The 19,989-nt window shown below is 38.0% G+C and overlaps 1 protein-coding gene across 1 annotated transcript in view; it reads right to left on the bottom strand.

Moving 5' to 3' along the window:
• The window catches only part of GPC3 (glypican 3), a 341,076-nt gene that overhangs the window by 140,043 nt on the left and 181,044 nt on the right, over positions 1 to 19,989 (bottom strand). Inside the window, exon 3 of the mRNA XM_084870253.1 lies at positions 8,105 to 8,799. Within this exon, the coding sequence (XP_084726379.1) occupies positions 8,105 to 8,799 (695 nt within the window). The remainder of the gene's footprint in view (positions 1 to 8,104; positions 8,800 to 19,989) is intronic.

Genomic DNA, 19,989 nt, shown 5'->3' with positions numbered 1-19,989 from the left:
TACTATTGTGGAGTTTTTTGTTTGTTTGTTTGTTTTTGTTTGTTTTGTTTTGTTTTTGGTCTCTGTGTCATTTATTTCCACTCTGATTTTTATTATTTCCTTCCTTCTGCTCATTCTAGGCTTTTCTTGTTGCTGTATTTCTAATTCTTCAAGTTGCAGAGTTATATGGTTTATTACCAGTTTTTGTTGTTTTTTGAGGTAGGCCTATAATGCTATAACTTCCCTCTCAATACTACTTTCATTGTATCTTAAATGTTTTGGATTGTTGTGTTTTCATTGTCAATTGTTTCCAGGATGTATGTGTTTTTTTATTCTTTTATCTCTTTGGTAACCCACTCATTGTTTAATAGTATGCTATTCAGCCCCCAAGTGTTTGAATTTTTGTGATTGTTTTTACTGTAGTTGATTTCTAATTTTATGCCAATGTGATCTGATATGTTTGATATGATTTCAATCCTCTTGGAGAGACTTTGCCTGTATCCCAATATGTGTGCTATCTTTGAAAATGTCCCATGTGTGCTTGAGAAGAATGTACATTCTGTAGTTTGGGGGTGAAATGTTCTAAAGATGTCAATTAACTCCATCTGATCTAGTGAGTTGTTTAGGATTGAAGTTTCTTTGCTAATTTTTTGTCTAGTGGATGTATCCAGTGATGTTACTGGTATATTAAGGTCTCCTACTATGATTGTGTTGCTGTCAATCTCACCCCTGATATCTTCCAGAAGTTTGTTGTTTGTGTGTGTGTGTGTGTGTGTGTGTGTGTGTTTAATGTATTTGTGTGTTTCTGTATTTGGTGCATAAATGTTTGCCAGAGTTATATCCTATTCTTGTATCGATCCCTTTAGAATTATGAAGTGGCCTTTATTGTCTCTTGTTATGATCTTCACTTTGAGGTCTATTTTTCAGACATAAGTATTGCTACCCAAGCTTTTTTTTTTTTTTTTTTTCATTTTCATTTGCCTGAGAGATACCTTTCCATCCCTTCACTTTTAGTCTGTGTGAGTCCCTTGTTCTGATTTGGGTCTCCTGTACACAGAATATATGGGTTATGTTTTCTTATCCATTCACTCAATCGATGTCTTTTGATTGGGGCATTTAACCCATTTACGTTTAATGTTATTATTGATAGGTTCTTGTTTGTAGCCATTTATGTACTTTATGTCTGTGTTCATTTCTCCCTTTCTATTTCTTCTTTTTACAGCATTTCCTTTAGCATTTCTTGCATTGCTGGCTTGTTAGTGATAAATTCCCTTAGCCGCCCCCCCCCTTTTTTTTATTTTGTCTGCGAAGCTTCTGATTTCCCCTTCAATTTTGATTGATAGTCTTGCTGGATAGAGTATTTTTGGATTCAGTCCTTTGCTTTGCATCACTTTGTATACCTCCTTTCATTCCCTTTTAGCTTGCTGTGTTTCTGTTGAGAAATCATTTGATAATCTGATGAGGGATCTTTGTTGGTAACTCTCTGTCTCTCTCTTGCAGCCTTTAAGATTCTCTCTTTGTCGTTAACATTTGCCACTGTAATTATGATGTGTCTTGGTGTGGGTCTTTTGGGATTCATCTTGCTTGGGATTCTTTGTACTTGTATAACTCCCCCCCCCCCCCCACGCCCCATATCCAGAAGTTTTCTGTCATTATTTCTTCAAATAGATTTTCTAATCTTTGCTGTTCTTGTCCTTCTGGCAGCCCTATTACCGGTATATGTATTGTATGTATTTTACTTCATTTTGTAATTCAATTTGCAATTATAGTTTTTTAATCTTTACCTTCTTCTTCTTCTTCTTCTTCTTCTTCTTCTTCTTCTTCTTCTTCCTCTTCCTCTTCCTCTTCCCCTTCCCCTTCCCCTTCCCCTTCCCCTTCTCCTTCACCTTCTCCTTCTCCTTCACCTTCTCCTTCACCTTCACCTTCTCCTTCACCTTCACCTTCTTCTTATTCTTCACCTTCTTCTTCTTCTTCACCTTCTTCTTCTTCTTCACCTTCTTCTTCACCTTCTTCTTCTTCGTCGTCGTCGTCGTAGTCGTCGTCTTCTTCAAGAATACCCTTTAGCATTTTATATAATATTGATTTGATGATGATAAATTTCTTTAGCTTTTTCTTGTCTGTGAAATTCTTTATCTGACCTTCAATTCTGAATGATAGCTTTGCTGGGTAGAGTAATCTTGGGTGTAGGTTCTTGCTATTCATCACTTTGAATATTTCTTGCCATTCCCTTCTGGCCTGCATAATTTATGTTGAGAAATCAGTTGACAATCATATGGGTACTCCCTTGCAGGTAACTAATTGTTTTTCTCTTGCTGCTTGTAAGATTCTCTCTTTGTTTTTTTGTACTTTTATATTTTAATTATGATGTGTCTTGGTGTGATCCTCTTTGGATTCCCCTTGTTTGGGTTCTCTGCTTCCTGAACTTATAAGTCTATTTCTTTCACCAAATAGGGGAAGTTTTCTGTCATTATTTCTTCAACTAGGTTTTCAATATCTTGCTCTCTTTCTTCTTCTGGCACACCCATAATTCAGATGTTGGTATGCTTGAAGTTGTTCCATAGGTTCCTTACACTATCTTCATATTTTTGTTTTTGTTTTTGTTTTTGCTCTTTTGGTTGGGTGTTTTTTGCTTCCTCACATTTCAAATCTTTTACTTGATTCTTGGGATCTTCTAGTCTACTGCTGAATCTCTGTATATTATCCTTTATTTCCATCAGTGTATGCCTAATTTCTGACTGGTCCTTTCCTTTTTTTTTTTGCATTCTCACTAAGATCCCTGGAGGTCTCACTAAGTTCCTCAGAGGTTTCTAGAAGATTCTTGAGTAACCTTATAACTGTGGTTTTGAACTCTATATCCAGTATTTTGCTTTCACACATTTCTTTCATTTGTGACTTGTTTTTATGTCTGCATTTTAGCTGCTTCCCTGTGCTTGTTTCTACGTATTGGGTTGCTGCTAAGTCTCCTTGAGTTGATAGAGTGGTCTTGCGTAGTAGGGGTCCTATAGGGCCCAGTGACTCAGCCTCCCCAGTCACCTAAAGTGGACATTCTTGGTGCACCCTTTTGTGCCTGTGTGTACAGTCTTGTTGTAGTTGAGCCTTGATTGCTGTTGGTATCACTGAGATGAATTGACATCCAGGCTAATTGGCTATGAGGATTAGCTGAGTCTATAATGGAAGAGCTCCTTTGCAGGAGTCACCCTTATGGGGTAGAATTTGTTTCAGTGGGACTTTGGAACTTACTGAGTCTGCCCCTTGAGTATGCCACTTATGGATGTGAAGGGTTGTAATCCCATATGGTCTCACACCAACCACTGGGTACACTAGCTCTTGCATCTTCAAGGAGATACAAAGTCAGCCACTGCCTGGGGCCACCCAGCAGGAGTTACAGAGAGATCTACTGATTCCTCCTCTTTGTATCGGGTTAGGAAGTGCCCAGACGAGGCCCAGTTTTGAAGCAAGGCAGACTGCTGCTGGTGCCAGCCTTGGGCCTTCTTTTGATAGCTTTGGGGCTCCCTGACCCAGCTGCAGCTTATTTGACAGGTTTCAGGATAAGAAAGGACAGGCCATTCATATGCAAAAGCCACTGTGCACATCTTGGGTGGGGTTGTAAATTGGGTAGAGCAGGGTCTCAGGGAATCTCCAAGGTGGAGCAAACAGCAATGGCTGCTAGTCAGCCTTGCACCAGGAAGGTCCAAGCACAGGAACAATGACTGCTATGAGCACCTCCATCTGGAAGAAAGCTGCCCTCACTCACGTTCCTGCCCCGATGCCAAACAGTCCAGTTTCTCCCCATATGAGTCTGGGGCTCCCAGAGTTTCTCCCAGCACTGGAGCTCAGAGCAAGTGGGAGCTTGTATCTCCCTCTAGAGTAAAAAAAGTGGCACACCTGGGAACCAGCCCATTCTGTACCTTTGTACCTCCTACCAGTCTCAATATGCTTTCTTCTTTACCTCTCTAGTTATAGTACTTACACTCAGCCAGTTCTTCCATGGTCCTGGATGATAGTTGTTCTGTCTTTTAGTTGTAATTTTGATGTGGTTGTGGGAGGCAGCAAGTACAGGTATTTACCTATGCAGCCATCTTGGTTCTGATCACCCATATACTATAAAAGACCTACTTGATACTTACTATGGGCCAAGATATTTAACCTAGTTCACAAATGTAGTTAAAGTGTCTAGATAGAGCTATTTAAAGTCCAGTCCCATCATTAATACTACCTTGGAGTTTTCAGTACAAATTTTCTCTCTCTTCTTCCCTTCTTATTCTCCATATCCTCTCTCCTGCTGTGCTTTCTCTCTCTCTCTCTCTCTCTCTCTCTCTCTCTCTCTCTCTCTCTCTCTCTCTCTCTCTCCTTTCCATACACAACTTTTATTCACTTCTATGGATTAAAATAACATTAAACATTCTGGGGCTTAAAAATAAGTTTATGCAAAACTCATTGTCCATTTGGTACTTAGAAAATTGTAATGGAAAGAGTACTGGACTGGGGCTTAGTGAGTACCTGCCTGTGCCTCAAACTTTGCCACATACTTTGAACCTATCATTTTAATTAATCCCATAAAGCAACCCTATTTTATAGGTGAGGAATCTGAGGTCCTAAATTTGCCATTAACTACTATTCACTTCCAAACAAGGAGATAGGGCTTGCTCCAAAGGGAATATCATAAACAACTGGGACACTTTTAAAATAACACATTCTCTGGCCTCTCCACAGACATATGATATCAAAATCCCCAGGTTGGACTCCAGGAATCCGTTTAACAAGTTCCCCAGGTGATTGTGATGGTGAGCCAAGTTTTCAATCTGAATGTTTTACAATACCCCAACATTTACTTGCATGCATTCGCTTGGTAGAATTTAAAACTATCTAATGGAAAATGAAAGCACTAATAGGTCATACTTATAAAAATTTAACAGTTCCATATTCACTTAGAAGAACTAAATGCCCTTCATAATCTGGGGGACATGGTAGCCACAAAAAAAAACTGGGTAAAATCTCTATATGGTAAACCTCATGGCATAGCTTATAGCTAGCTAAAAGGCTTGTCCCAACAGAGCTCAGGAAGACCATATTATCAAAGATGTCTCTCAGTACAACTTAATCTCAAGTAGGACTGACTGGCAAGGTTTTACATATTAACACAATAGAAAAGTCAGGATGTTACAGAAAAATCTCATTAATGCTTTAGTTTTAAAATCAGTTTTTGCTTTGGGGCATTCTGTGGGTTTGTTAACATGAATAGAGTTCTGCAGTCTATTCCACTTTCACTTACCCCACCCCCCTATAAATGGTCCAGCCCTTCTCTAACCCATAGAATATGGGCTAGATCACACCTGGTCAATGATTTCCCCATTCCCACTATTTAGTATATATTACTTAGAGTTGGTGATCATAAAACATTAACAAGGCAGAGTTTACATATGCTTTCTGGTCTAGTACAGGCATCCCTGGGGGAAGGCAGACTTCACACTCTCATAACCAGCTGCTAGCTGGGGGCAATTAGACCTTTAATGGACAAAACAGAAAGGGACTGCTTCACAGAGCACCTCTTCACAACCAAGAACTTTCTTCCTAAATGATAATGAAATGAAATGTACTCCCTCTACGCATTTGCGCACACACACCTGTGCACCTAAAATATAGCAGGTTTGGCAACCTAAAATAGCTATCCAATTTAAGTTCACAATCTTTTTGTAAAATTCTAATGGAGCTTTTAGAATGAAAGCCTGGGACAGTCTAATGGGAGACAGAAGTAAGGAGGAAAGAGCACTAGTTAGATTGTAACAGCAGAAGACCTTGGATTCTACTTCTGCTTCTCCCATTAATCACATAATTTTGGGCAAGTCTCCATAGACTTCATTTCTTCATTTGTAAATCAGTGGAATTTAACTAGATAATCTCTCGCAATGCTTCCAACATTCACATTATAGTGAAATGCTGATTATGGTAAAATGTATTCAGTTGCATGTCTGTCAGTCAACTAGACTGACCTTTTCAAGACGTAAGAACTATGTCTTAAATAACTTTGAATACCCAGCACCTGGCAAAGTGCCATGAGCAAAACATATGCTTAACAAAAGTTAATTAAATAAATCTTTATGCCTGGAGCCTGATCAAAACCATGTACTTAATTCCTTATCAGCTATCAATTTTGTTGCTGTCAAGTGACCAATATCAGAGGCAAACTTAAGACACTCCTATACTCTGTTTTTAATATTATTTCATTATTTTTCCTCTTATTGAAGACATTTCCACACCCCTGGCATCCTTTCTTTGTGTCTGACACATAGTGAGCCCTCAATCAATATAAGGTTAATGAACATGTGAATGTGCTAACTTTTCATTTTTGTAGTTCTGTGAGATTTACTTTTGCATAAAGCCTTAGAATCTGGTCTTGAATTATAAAGCAGTGAGGGAATAATTATTTATCAAAGAACACTATAGTTAGATAGGACATTTCTGTTCATTTTACTATAAAATATTTTCTTAGCAAATGTGTTTTAAATGGATATCTTTGTAAATGGGACAATTGGAGCAGCTCCATAAGTAGCATCATTTCTGTTCTCCCTCCTACTTTAATTCACCAAAGAAACCAATTACCCCTTTCATTTTCTAGAACTTAAAGACAAGGTTAAATGGCCCAATCTTCCCTACATATTCAGGGTAAACAATGGCTTAGAGCACATGTGTCAAACACAAGGCCCGCGGGCCAAATCCAGCCCGCCAGGCCTTGCAATGTGGCCCGCACCGCGCTGTCATCACTGCACTCCGCTGTCAGTTTATGACATTGTCAGTTTATGACTGTTCAGTAAACCATTCGGCCCGCGATTTAGGCTGGATTTTAGATTTTGGCCCCTTCTCTGATTGAGTTCGACACCCCTAGCTTGGAGTACATAACAGTTGCACTGCTTATAAGCTAAGAGTTTAAGTCGACCAAGCCTATGTTTGAATCCCAGTTTCTTCCACTTTTACTTAACTAGCTTTGAGATCTTGGGCTAGGTATTTAACCACTATAAGCTTCATATCCTCTTGTGTAAAATGGGGACACTATTAAGGCCTCTGTCATGGATTATTGTGAAACAACATGCAAACTGGCCATCAGAGCAACTGAAATATAGTAGGAGATCAACAATGGTAGGGTATTAGACGATTCTGTCACCACCTTCCACAAAGCTGGTAGCATTCAGGAATCATTAACTACCACCTTAGTGGGATCTGGCCAGTAGCTCCTGGCTATATATTCTGCTCTACACTGTAAAGTGAGTGCCTCGTGTGGTTCTGAATGTATGCACTCTAGCTTAGCAGGTGTAGTGTAACTAACAATGTGGAACTGAAACAAAGCAAATTGCTGCTTTACTTGCAGAACTATCCCATCACAAATCCCATAACAACCCCCATCAGGCTATCATATAATCAAGACTGTTAAACAACAACAACTTTGAAAACATGTTTGGCTCGCTTATGTTCTTATGTATGTTTAATTAGGGGTTCTAGCTAGGTTTCCCGAGCTTACAGTCATTACTTAAAATGGTAATGTGATATATATGATTAAGAACATGAGAGTGAAATCAGAATTTAAAAATCAGTGATAACCTAATTAAACAGAGATCTAATAAATTTCTGAATTATGGATTTTCCACTAAGTATAGCTGGGTACCCTTGGGCAAGTTACAGTTTTATTGAGCTTTAGTTTCTTAATTTATAAAATGAAGATAATAGCTCCTACCTCAAAGGACTGTCATGAAGATTATGATAACTGACAACAATGGTATTAATAGCTAATATTTACTGAAGACTTACCATGTACCAGGCACATGCTAAGTGCTTTAATATGTTATTCCTTATAAAAAGATATTATTTTTATCCCTATTTTATAAATCAGAAATATGAGTCTCATAAAGAAAAGATGATTCACCCAAGTTCCCGCACCAAATTTCAAAGCCAGACAATATGACTCCATAACCTGTGGTCTCAATATGCTGACTAACTATGTGAGGTCATTCAGTCTCTCATCTTTCAAACTCTGATCTTTTTTCTCACTTATCTCTAACAGCATCTGCTACTTGCCATGCTGCCCCCTCCCAATAGGACCCAGTTCCTCTGAAAACTGTAGACTGGTACTCACGGTGGTGGTCAGCTTCCCTCCGTTCTTCTGGACATATTGGATGGAATCATGGATGGTCGAAAAGAGTCCAAGCAGAACATCTTCCATGTCATAAACTCGGTACATGCCATTCACCAGCTCTTCAAGGGACACAATGTATTCCCTCCAGTACTTGTCAATCTCCACCACACCTGCCATGCAGCCTTGCATGACCACATTGCAGTAGCCACCGCAAGGCTTAACCATCATCAGTCCTTGACAGTAAGAGCAGTACCACATTCTGGTAAGCATTCGGCCACAGTCCTTACTAAACTTCAGGTGATCAGTTGTGTTGATCACTTCGATTCCGAGATTCAGGGCTTGGAGGAAGATCCTAGTAACTTGCAGTGACTTGGAAACTTGGGTCATAATGAGCTTGGGGAAATTCCCAAATACTTTCAGGTCACGTCTTGCACTACGGAGGCACTCATTGATGTCTAAGGCTGGCTCAGGGATGCCTGGGTTCATCAACTGGGTATAGATAACTGGAAACAGGCTATCAAATAGTTCATTGACCATGTCATCCACATTGATGTCAGAACCCAGGATGTAGAGAGACACATCGGTAAAAAATTCACCTACAAACTCATAAGCTTGTGGGGTCAGGCTTGCATAGTTGTTTTTGAACATGGCGTTGGTATAGTTCTTGGCATGGCGAACAACAATTTCAAAGGCCTCTGTAAAATAAGAAATAGAAAAATGTCCACAAATTAAAGCATGAAAGTCCAGGGTGTAATTGAATTAGAAATTTCTCTATTGTTGTGGTGAGTAAGGTCCCATTTGCCTTAAATAATTGACTCATATCACCTCAACTTCTGCAGTTGCCTGATCCTATAAATAAATTTTCCTTTCTGACTTAAAGTCTAAACCCTGATGTGTACATACATTCTTAAACACACTAATTATATTTCAAATGACAAAAGGTAGGATTCCGTTAACATTTCGGCCTCTCATGAAAATACTGATTAAAAATAGGCTAACTGAGAATTTATTTTTCTTTATCTCATTGACTTATTTAGTTAAAAATGTCTTGTATTTCAAGCCATTTCATTTTTGGACAGAAATAAATATTTGACAACAACCCATATATTATATAAACTCACATAATAATTTACACCACTTCAGTCCTGGAGGAGAGACAAATTCTTAGCCAAGAATAAAAACTATCACAAATTTAATTATTTTTGGTAGACTTTTCTCTAGATAACTTTAAAGAGAGTTATCTGGTAGATTGCCAGATCTGGAAATGGAACCTATCCCTTAAATGGGTATCTGGATGAAAAAAAGCAATCCATACATTTATCCATATGCTTGAAATTGAAAACAACACCTCTGGTATTTGAAAGGTGAGCATCTGAAATTATAATTGCTAAGCTTCTTTGGTTAGTTCGGCTTCCACGTAGCTCAGAAGCTTTATCTGTTCTTTAAAAGCTACGAATTCAGGATTACATCTGCTGCCCTTGGCATAAGACCCAATTAGTCATTGGTTTGAGAGAGAAAGTAGTCATGTTACAATCTCATTTTCTTCAAACTGAAACACTCCACACATAAATTATTCCAAATATTCAGAGTTCTACATTTGTATGAAAGAAGAGAAAATAACTAAAATAATAGGTTTTTCAAGAAATAAGACAGTTTGAAAACAAACAATATAACCAAGTTTCCTGAGACATTTAAAATTAACTTAGCACTTTCTTTCATTTCCTTCCAAAGTGCAAAGGTCCATGACAGATGAACTCCAAATGATGCCAATTCATGAGGCTTGAAAAATCAAATTATTACCACTTTTAGACTACTAGAGAGACTATATACTCCAACAGCTCCTTGGGATCAGTTAGTCCAGCATCTCAGTCATCTATGGCAGAAGAGATGTCTAGGTTGTGCCATCACCATCTGCCCCAGATCACTCACAAGGTAGAATGTGCTTGCTAGATTATTCCCTTGAGCTTATGATTTGCCCTGCAATGTTGAGCAGATGCCAATGCAATTCCACTAGCTTCCAAGAACACATGAGAAAGTTAATCTTCATTTCCATCAATTTCTATATGTTCATATGTTTGTTTTGCTTTGATTAGAACGTCACACAATTCCTGGAAAGTTTATCTATCTTATAACAATCTCTTCCTAACCCCATATGCTACTTTTCACTCAAACATTGAATCTAAAGGTTTAATGAGACCAAGAGACCATCTAGCCTCAAACAAAGGATCTTTCAATGAATTTAAAATCATCAGAAACATGGGGATTTAAAACTACTCATTCATTTTAAAATAATTTTTTCTTTATTGGTTTTGAGAGATAGAGAGAAGGGGGAGAAAGAGAGAAATGGATTGACAGGTTGAGAATCGCTATTAGGATTACCTAAGACCACCGGAAAACACAGATATTTACACTATGATTCATAACAGTAGCAAAATTACAGTTATGAAGTAGCAACGAAAATAATTTTATGGTTAGGGGTCACCACAACATGAGGAACTGTATTAAAGGGTCATGGTATTAAAAAGGTTGAGAACCACTGATTTAGAGGGAGTAACTAGCCTGATTGCAGACTTCACCTATCAAACTACATCTGGAGAATTGTTTTCGTTTTTGAGTACCATAATTTATGGAGGATGTTAACAATACTAAAGTATGTCCAAACAGTAGTGACCAGGATGGTAATGAGGACATCTGCAAATATAGAAACCTTGCTATATTTGGATATAAATTCAGTTTACTAGATCTATTTTCTGTATCATTTATATTTATATTATAAAACAAAAACTAGAATATTTTCTTTTTAGTAGCTAAGTTTTCATAGTATCTCTGATTTTACATTGTTCCAAATTTTCCTGGACTTAGCTCTTGACCACTTCCCAGGAAAAAGACAGAGGAAAACCTCCCCTGCCCTAAGATTATAAATATTGTCTGACCAAAAAATCAATGAGCTGGACTTCCTTGCAGTAATTCTAGCCCTTGGCTTCATTCCATTAAACATCAAGTTGCCAACCTCAAACTGAGCATCCTTTTTCATCTAGTGTTGGCTCCTATAAGTCCCCAAGGAGTCTTTGCTTGAGTGGTTACGGTTTGGTCTGTTGCCCAGTGATATAGAAGTAAGGGGGAAGGGCAACACCTAGAGATGTGCTAAATGGATTCTGAGCTGTGAAAGTTGGAGCAGGGAGACATGCAAGCTTCAGGTTAGATATGAAACCCTAGCCCCTTTTCCCAAAGCAGTATGTGCTGTTGTTAATTCTTTCTGCAGAAGAGTTCATGATGTTTTGTAATTTTTTTCTATTGATCCAACAGTGTTAGTAACAGAAACTTAAAAATAAAAGGTTATGGCAGTATAGTCTATGGAATTTCACTCTCATATGTTTTGCACACTAGAGAACCAATCCCTGTGCTAGAGATGAAATGTGCCTTGTAGTGAATTCATTTTAGGGTAACTTAGATGATTGAGATCTACAGATCTCTTACCTCAGGCTTTCCCAAGGCAAAGCTGTAAATATGACTCTGCTTTGTTGGTCTTTGAGCTGCAATTTATCCTAATATATTTCCATTCATAGAGAAGAAGCCAATGATTATATTTTTGTTCATAGATCCAGAGACAGAGATGCATTGAACAGACCATCAAACCTCAGAGGGAAGGCAGGGGAGGGTGAGGGGAAGGGTTACGATCAATCAAAGGACTTGTATGCATGAATATAAGCATAACCAATGGACACAGACACTAGGGGGGTGAGGAGACATATGTAATATCTTAATCAATAAAGAATTAAAAAAGAAGCCAATGGAAAAATAATGAGGAAGATGTAAAAAAAATATCAAAAGTAAATGCTAACAATAAAAAACACAAACAAAAGTGAAATGTATCTTTCATAGGCTCATCAGCATACTAGAAAGAATCAGTGAGGTTAAAAAATTGCTAAGAGAAACTTTCCAAACAAAAAAGGAGAGAGAAAAATAAGAATTAAAAAAAAAACACAGAGAAGAATATCAAAGAATGGTGAGACAAATTCAAAGGTATAAAATGTATGTAATTGCAATTCCATAAAGAGAAGAGAGAATGTAGTAGAAGAAATATTTGAGGTAATGTCCAAAAATTTCACAAAATTCATAATAGACATGAACCACAGGTCCAGGAAGCTCAGAGAATAACAAGTTGACTGAATACCAAAATTCTTACTCCTAGACATATCATACTCAAACTACAGAAAGATAAAGAAAACATATTCTAAGAAGCATTGAGGGAGGAAACTATCTTACCTATCAAGGAACAGGGATAAGAATTACATTTAACATCCAATCAGAAACTATGCAAGCAAGAAAAGAGAGAGTGAAATATTTAGTGCTGAAAGAAATCACCAACCTAGATTTCTGCTTCCAGAAAAATTATCATTGTAAAGGGAAGAAGAAATAAAGAACTGATCAGACAAAAAAAAATGAAAATGAAAATTGCAAAAAAAGTTAAAAGCAGCTTTTCATGGAAATTATATAGATCAGGATATTGGAAAGAGAGAGGGAGGGAGGGAAGAAAGGAGGGAGGGAGGGAGGGAGGGAGGGAGGGAGAGAGAGAGAGAGAGAGAGAGAGAGAGAGAGAGAGAGAGAGAGAGAGAGAGAGAAAGGGAGGGAGGAAATCAGAGAAAGAATTAATAAAGGTAAAATGAAATCTTTTGTTATAAGGTACCCATACTATCAGTGAGGCTATACAATACAGTTAGTTGAAAGTAGACTTCAGGTAGTTAAAAATATATAGTACAAAATTTAAGAAAAACACTACAATTTTTTTTAAAAAAAGAAATATAATTGATATGCCAAGAGAGGAGAAAAACTATTGATAGAATAAAAAATAGTTCAGTTAAAACCAGAGAAGCCAGGAGGAGTGGAGGAGGGTTGGGGGACTTGGTGAAAGAGGTAAATGAATCAGAAATGCAAATTGATAGTTACAAAATAATCATGGATATAAAGGAAAGCATATAACTATGTAGGGTGACACTTGGGCTACTGGAAATATAAAGGGGAAAGTTATAAAATATATGATTGTCTTGATGGAGCCAGTGACTAGAACCATAGTGTTAACTCACTCCCTCTGTTTTTCTCCAAATCTGCTTTGACATTTCTTTCATGAGTTAGGGAGTTTTAACACACAATAAGTGCCATATGGCATCAATGTGATCTTAATTGGAATAACCACCAGAAAAAGTTAATGGACCAAAAACACACAAATAGATAACATATTTCAATGTTATTTTTGAATATTCTTTTTTAAATCAGCCACATAAAAAAGGCAAGATTAGTCCTGGCCAGCATTGCTCAGTGGCTAGAGCATCAGCCTGCACACCAAAGGGTCTTGGGTTTGATTCCTGGTCAAGGGCAAGTACCTGGGTTCTGGGTTCTATCCTCAGCCTTGTGGTGCACTTGCAGGAGGCAACCAACCAGTGTGTCTCTCTCACATCAATGTTTCTCTTGCTCTCTCCCTCTCCCTTCCTCCCCCCTCCCCCTCCTTTCTACTTTCTGATAATTGATGGAAAATAGATCCTTGGGTAAGGATTTAAAAAAAAAAAAAAAGATAAGATTAGGTTGTAGGAAAAGCACCCCCCCCCCCCCTCATTTTCCAGAATAGTTCATACAAGAGACTAAAAGTGTTGCTCCAACTTATGTTCCTTTTTTTTTGGCATTTTATGTTCCACATGAATTTAACTAGAATTGAGCAAGCTTAGAAATAAGTTGCTATTAAATATAAGCCATTTATTTGTGCATACCCATGACCAGACTATAAATGTATGTAGTCTTACTTTTTAAGTTTCACATACTAGGCTTGTAAATAATGGAAAATACCGTACATAGATAGTCAGAGGCTTGCAATAGCTGGGTGTGATAAAATCCTAGATTGCCTATTTCCTTTGAAAAGCAAAAAATATCTTATAGATATAAAAGTACATTTTGTTCTGAGTGTCTGCTATAGTCTAAGTATGCATGGCAACACAATCACTACAACTGAGTCTTTCATATTGCTTCAGAATTTTAAAATTTGTATTCTCATTTCATTCTACCTATCTATAATTGAAAGTGAATGTTTGTGAGCAAGTGGGGGTGCACATATCCATAACAACAATAATTAAGGCAATAGTATTTTCTCAATTTCTCAGAAAAGGTTACTGAAACCAAGATTGTCTCCAAGTCATATGGCCATGTGGTAGTTTGTGGCAGGCACAAAACACAGGACTCCTGACTATCTGTGTAAGTTGTTTTCCATTATATTCATCTTCTTCCTGGCAAAATATTACATAGCAATTAAATATGAGCTTTAGGTATAATAAGAACTGACATCCATACAGCATTTACCTCTGCCAGACAGTGTTTCAAGTGTTTTAGCTTTAGGTGTTGTCAGAACTATCCTATGCGGTGGGTATACTGTCTCCATTTTAAAGATAAGAAAACTGAAGCACAGAGTTTAACTTTCCAAAGTTTATATAGCCAGTAAATAAAAGAGCCAATATTTAAATTCAAGCAGTCTGACTCAGAGTTTAGCCATTAAAACACTACGCACTAATGCCTCAAGGTATGTGTGGCTTCTCTTTTTTTCCCCTTTTGTTTCAAATATATATATTAATATTTCAGTTATTTGGCTACACTGGGTTTACTTGATATTTCAGAAAAATAAAGCCATAACTTGAGTAAGATATGAGGAACAAGGCAAGTCCGAATGATTTCAACTAGTTACCAAGAACAATAATTCCCCAGAAACATATTGCCTGTAGTGCCTTACGCTATGATGAAAAGAAAATTATAAAATAATAAGTTTTTAAAAAAGGTCAATACTGTGCATTTCCTAGGGATTGTTGATATGGGTATGAAATCTCAGAGCTCTCAGCTCTAATAATAAAACTATGGCATTTATTTAAAAGCTAGCCTTCTCAAAAAAAAAAAAAAAAAAAAAACCCTCCCTTAAGCAACAGTTCCTTCAAAGGGCTACTGGCAGAGACAGGACTCAAGGTCCAGGATCTTGACAGTTTCTTGGGACTTGGTCTCCTATAGGGTACTCCAGTACATGAAACACAATGAAGGTGAAGGCTGGGAGACTCATGAAGATTAGCTTGATTAACTCAGGAGAGATAGCTGCTCAGGTGCCCTTAATAGGCAGGAGGCAAAGACTTGGCAGGAAGGTTTCATCATATTGACTCCAGCAAATCCAATGGCAGATTGGAAGGGGTAGAAAACCAACAAAGGTCAACTATGTGGTTTTTTTTTTCTTGAACTTGTCAGAAATAGGGAACATTTTACCTTTAACAAATTGCTTTTACATACTATTAACTTTATAAAATAACTTCTGCTCCCATATTGGAAATATTGAGTTATGTACGTGTGTTGTATGTATATGTGTCTGGTATTAGTCTACATGAGGGAATTGGGTGGGAAGATGGGTGAATATATAGGACTAAGTTAGAACTTGGCAAAGCAAGTCAGCTGGTAGAAAAAAAATCATAATGTGACACTGTAGACATTTCTGATGAACCTGGGCATGGCAGTCCCTGTTTCTCTCAGTTTTCTCTCAAATGCCATCACGACACTAAAGTAACAACTATGATTTGTAATTATGACTTGACTGTTGAATAGTGTGATAAATTCAGATTGCTTCACAAAAAGTCTATAATGTTTACATGCAGCAGGGGAAGTGGTTCACAATTTATTGAACATCAAATGTCTAAAGAATTCTTCCTCCTGGAAGAACTTGAGAGTAAATAAAATGTGACTCCATGTACCTTCTCATGAATCAAACTTTTCTTCCTTCTTCTAGCAGGTATTTGACAATCTCTTTTTGACGCTGCTTTTTTTTTTTTTTTTTAAGAAAATTGTTGTCATTTATCCAATAATATAGTGTGCACATACCTGAGTACTGCCTATGATTTCTCTCTTTCTTTTTACCCCACATCACCTCCTTCTCTCCACCTTAATATTTGGATGAAGAACCAATTTTACTGACAACTTGAGTGGTGAGATGCAGTAGAAAAATAATATAGTACTAGTATGATCTATAATATGGTTCTAGGCCAAAATTAATTATTAATTGGTATCTATTTGCACTAAACCAGCTAAATCCTTGGGCTTGGCTGCTACCTGAATTCTGGCCTATCGCAATTATTGTGGGCTTCAGCAGATATCTGAAAGGCTTGCAATCTTAGTGCAAATTCAGAGAAATGAATTAGAGAAACATCTCTTTTATTAAACAATATTGTATTTGTTTATAAAAAGGAAAACATTTCTTAAGACATAACTACATAAGGGGCATGCAACAGTTCCTTGTAGTAAATGCTTAAGTTCCATGCATGCAAGAACATACCACCATCCTTTCACAAAAGAGTGACACTGCTGGTCATAAGGACAGTCTGGAATGCACCGTAAAACAACATTAATGACTAAGGACCTAATGAAATTTGAGCCTCTGAACAATCCTGAACAGTTGATTATTTTAACAAAATGTGAAAATGGGTTTAAAAGAAAGCTATAAAAATGGAAAGACAAGAATTGAAATAATCCCAGAATTGCAACCTGGATGAAGAGATGGTGGGGTCAGAAAGACAAGCAACCACTCCCACAAATACAAATACTTGATTCACCTTTCCATTTTGTATAGTTTGAGTACCTCTGGAAATTATCACATGCAAAACTAAAATCTATGAAAGACTCAGGTTCTGAGCTAGAAATAGGAAGCAAGTCACTTTGTGACATATTGGTTACTTGGTAGCAACACAGATATGGACATCTTTTGCTGCCATTTGTCCCCAGGCTTCTAACAAACTGCAAGTCTTTATTTGTAGAAGACCCAAGCCCACAATTTTAGAACTCTCTTTGGCAAACCTCTGCCAGCCTTGCCACTAATCTCCCCGTTGCTGTTGCAGATAAGGAGGGGAAACTGAGCACAGGATTTTCCTCAAAGCAGGATGCTTTTTCCTTTATTTTCTAGTAATTGCAACCACAATAGGTCACAATGGATTTCCTTCCTTATAACTTCTCCATCCCTTACCCTCAAAAATTTAACTTAGTATTTAATTCTGGGAGGGAACAGGGGAAATGGGTGAATCAATCCATGTTCCATCAGGACAGATGGACAAGGCTCAGTCCCTGTGAAGGGACCATCTGTGGAAAATAAAATTCAGCTGTTGGCCTGGCCAGCTCCATTTATGTCTGCTTCTGGTACACTGACATTTTCTGGGTTCAAACATACCATTTAAAAATAATGCTTGTAATGATCTGATGTCTCAAGTGGCTTTCTGCAAAAAGACCTTTGCCACAGTGCTACATTCAAGAGTGCTTATTTTAAACTAGAGGTCTGGTGCATGAAAACCCATGTACTGGAGGAGGGGTCCCTCAGCCCAGCCTGCCCCCTCACAGTCCAGGAGACCTCAGGGGCAGGAGGAGACCTGATGATCATGGTAAAGTGACACTCCCATCACACCTCTACTGATGCCACTGCCGGCAGGGCAAGCCTCAGCAAGCCCTTGTTACCTGAGCCTCAGGTGGCCCTGGCTGGCTGGGCAGCTGCTATCTGAGGCTTGCCTGCACCTTGGGCCAGCCCTGGGCAGCTGGGCAGCCACCTTCCAAGGCTTGTCTGCACCTTGGGCTGGCGCTAGGTGGTTGGGGGACTGAGGGGACTGGGGGATTCTGGAGGCAGGCACCCAGGCAGGGCTGAGGGCGCCACCATCTTTGAGGGCATGTCAGTCAATTAGCATATTCCCTCCTTATTGGCTGTGGGCGCTGCCATCTTTGTAATGGTGTGAGGGTCAATTAGCATATTCCCTCTTTATTAGATAGGATAGGCATTTTAAAAATGGTCCATTACTGTAATTTGGCAATGTGCTTAGAAAAATCTGATTCTGAGATTGGGCATTTTAAAGAAAAATCTCTCAAATGTAAATTACAGCTGCTTTCCTTAAAGGGGCCTTCTGAACTTGTTGCTTAGCACTTTCCTTAAATATGCCTGGGGGTCCTCTGTGTGGGCCTGGAGGCAACCCCAAATCTAGTGAAAAGGAAGACACAGCACAGTTGCAATATGTCCTCTGCTGACCTCACTGGCCTCAACCTTGTTATAAATTCCAACTCATGGAATCTAAAACAGTGGAGTTGACAATACTAAAAAATAAATCTGTTCAAAAAAAAAGATGAGGGAACCCCTCAAATGTCATTATCCCAGTTTGAGACGTGTGCCACAAAAAGAAGAATTAAAATTAAAGTCTGTCATTTTCCAAAATCTGTCTATGGAAGTCACTAATGAAGACTAATGCCTCTTGACCAGAATGACAAACCAAACTAGGGAAATAAAGTTTTCTATTTTTCCTTAAGCTCTGAATTCTTTGCACAGGGAGGGGGAAAGGAAATATTGGTTCTGTGTGGTCCCAGCATACCACCAGTGTTTCAATGGAATATTAATGTATGTAAATGATGTTCAAATCACTCCTGTAATAGACTCATAATTAGCCTGCCCAGTTCCTATGCTAATTTTTAAAGCTTTTCAAAACTGTTTAGATCTGTTTTTACTGCAGAACAAGTTATATGCTCACAAATTATAACATGCCTCTTTTCCTTCTGTCCCTTCCCTCCTCCTCTATTAAAATTTCAGTCTTGTTTCCATGTGCCTCTCAAACAAATGCCAAGTGGAGGTCAATGAATGTGGCCATAAAGAGAGAGGGGAAAAAAGAAAAGTTTATCAGCCATTTTTCAATGCTTGTTAAAGTACAATGGTATACAGTATTTTTCTTTTTAGCTGAAGGGTTATGGGGGTCAGTTCACACACTGGCTTGCCATCTTGTTTCCACAAAATGAGATGTCAGATGAGAATGTTATTTATCTGAGCAGATGTATGTCAGTATTGATCATAAAGAAAGATGCTCATAAATCCGGCCAGACATACCAACACCAAGAAAAAAATCTGTCAATGACAAGCATCCTAGTGAAGAGATTCACCATGATTTGTCCCCACTTAGTTGGAATTATGTCTCTTTCACCAGCTCATTTTGGCTGATGTTATCATCATATTCCATCCCTCCATAATGCTATGTGTCCTTTAAAAAAACTAAAATGAACATTTTGTTATTGTTGTTTTTTTAATAAAATTGCCATGGTGCCCTGGCCAGGTAGCATCCCTGGAGCTAGTGTTGATAGTGATTGACAGTCCAGGTTGAGTATCATTGTCAGCAGACTGGAGCTATAATGATTAAATAAAAACAATAATGACAACACAACTACAACTGGTATCTGTATAGTGCATTCATTTGTACTAGTCTAAGCCCCGTACATTTATTCACTCATTTAATCCTCACAACTACCTTATGAGATAGGTATTTTTTTTTTGAGATAGGTATTATCATTATTCCCATTTTATAGATGAGAAAACCAAGGCTTACGGAGCAGCAGTAACTTGCCCAAAGCCACACAACTAGTAAGCTGTGCAGAGCTGGAATTCCAAGCGAGGTTCATCTGGATCCAAAGTCTGAACGGTTTAATCATCCCTCTCTAATGCTCAATATAGGAGATTAGATATTCTCATTGGAAAGGAGAGGGGAAGGTAGTTTCAAATGGTGTATTCACTATTACTACAATTTCAAGTATCAAGAAGAGAGCATGAGATTTTAATTTTATTCTGCAGAATTTGTGATAGGGACAGAGGGAGTTAATTGGCTAGAGGATGCAGAAAGACTGGCTTCCAGGAAACCCCATTATGCCTGGAGTTGAGTATAAATTTCTCCCAAGGGTAGACTTACACCAACCAAGCAATATTTAAAATAAAAAAATACACAGGGATTTGGATACTCAAAACTCAATTTTGACAATGTCCCAGATTGATTGAACCCATACTCACAAACACTCCAAAGACTAATGAATCAAAG

This window comes from Pipistrellus hanaki (genome assembly GCF_964339955.1).
Source record: "Pipistrellus hanaki genome assembly, chromosome: X".
NCBI lineage: Eukaryota > Metazoa > Chordata > Mammalia > Chiroptera > Vespertilionidae > Pipistrellus > Pipistrellus hanaki.
This window is presented reverse-complemented; position numbering and strand designations above follow the sequence as displayed.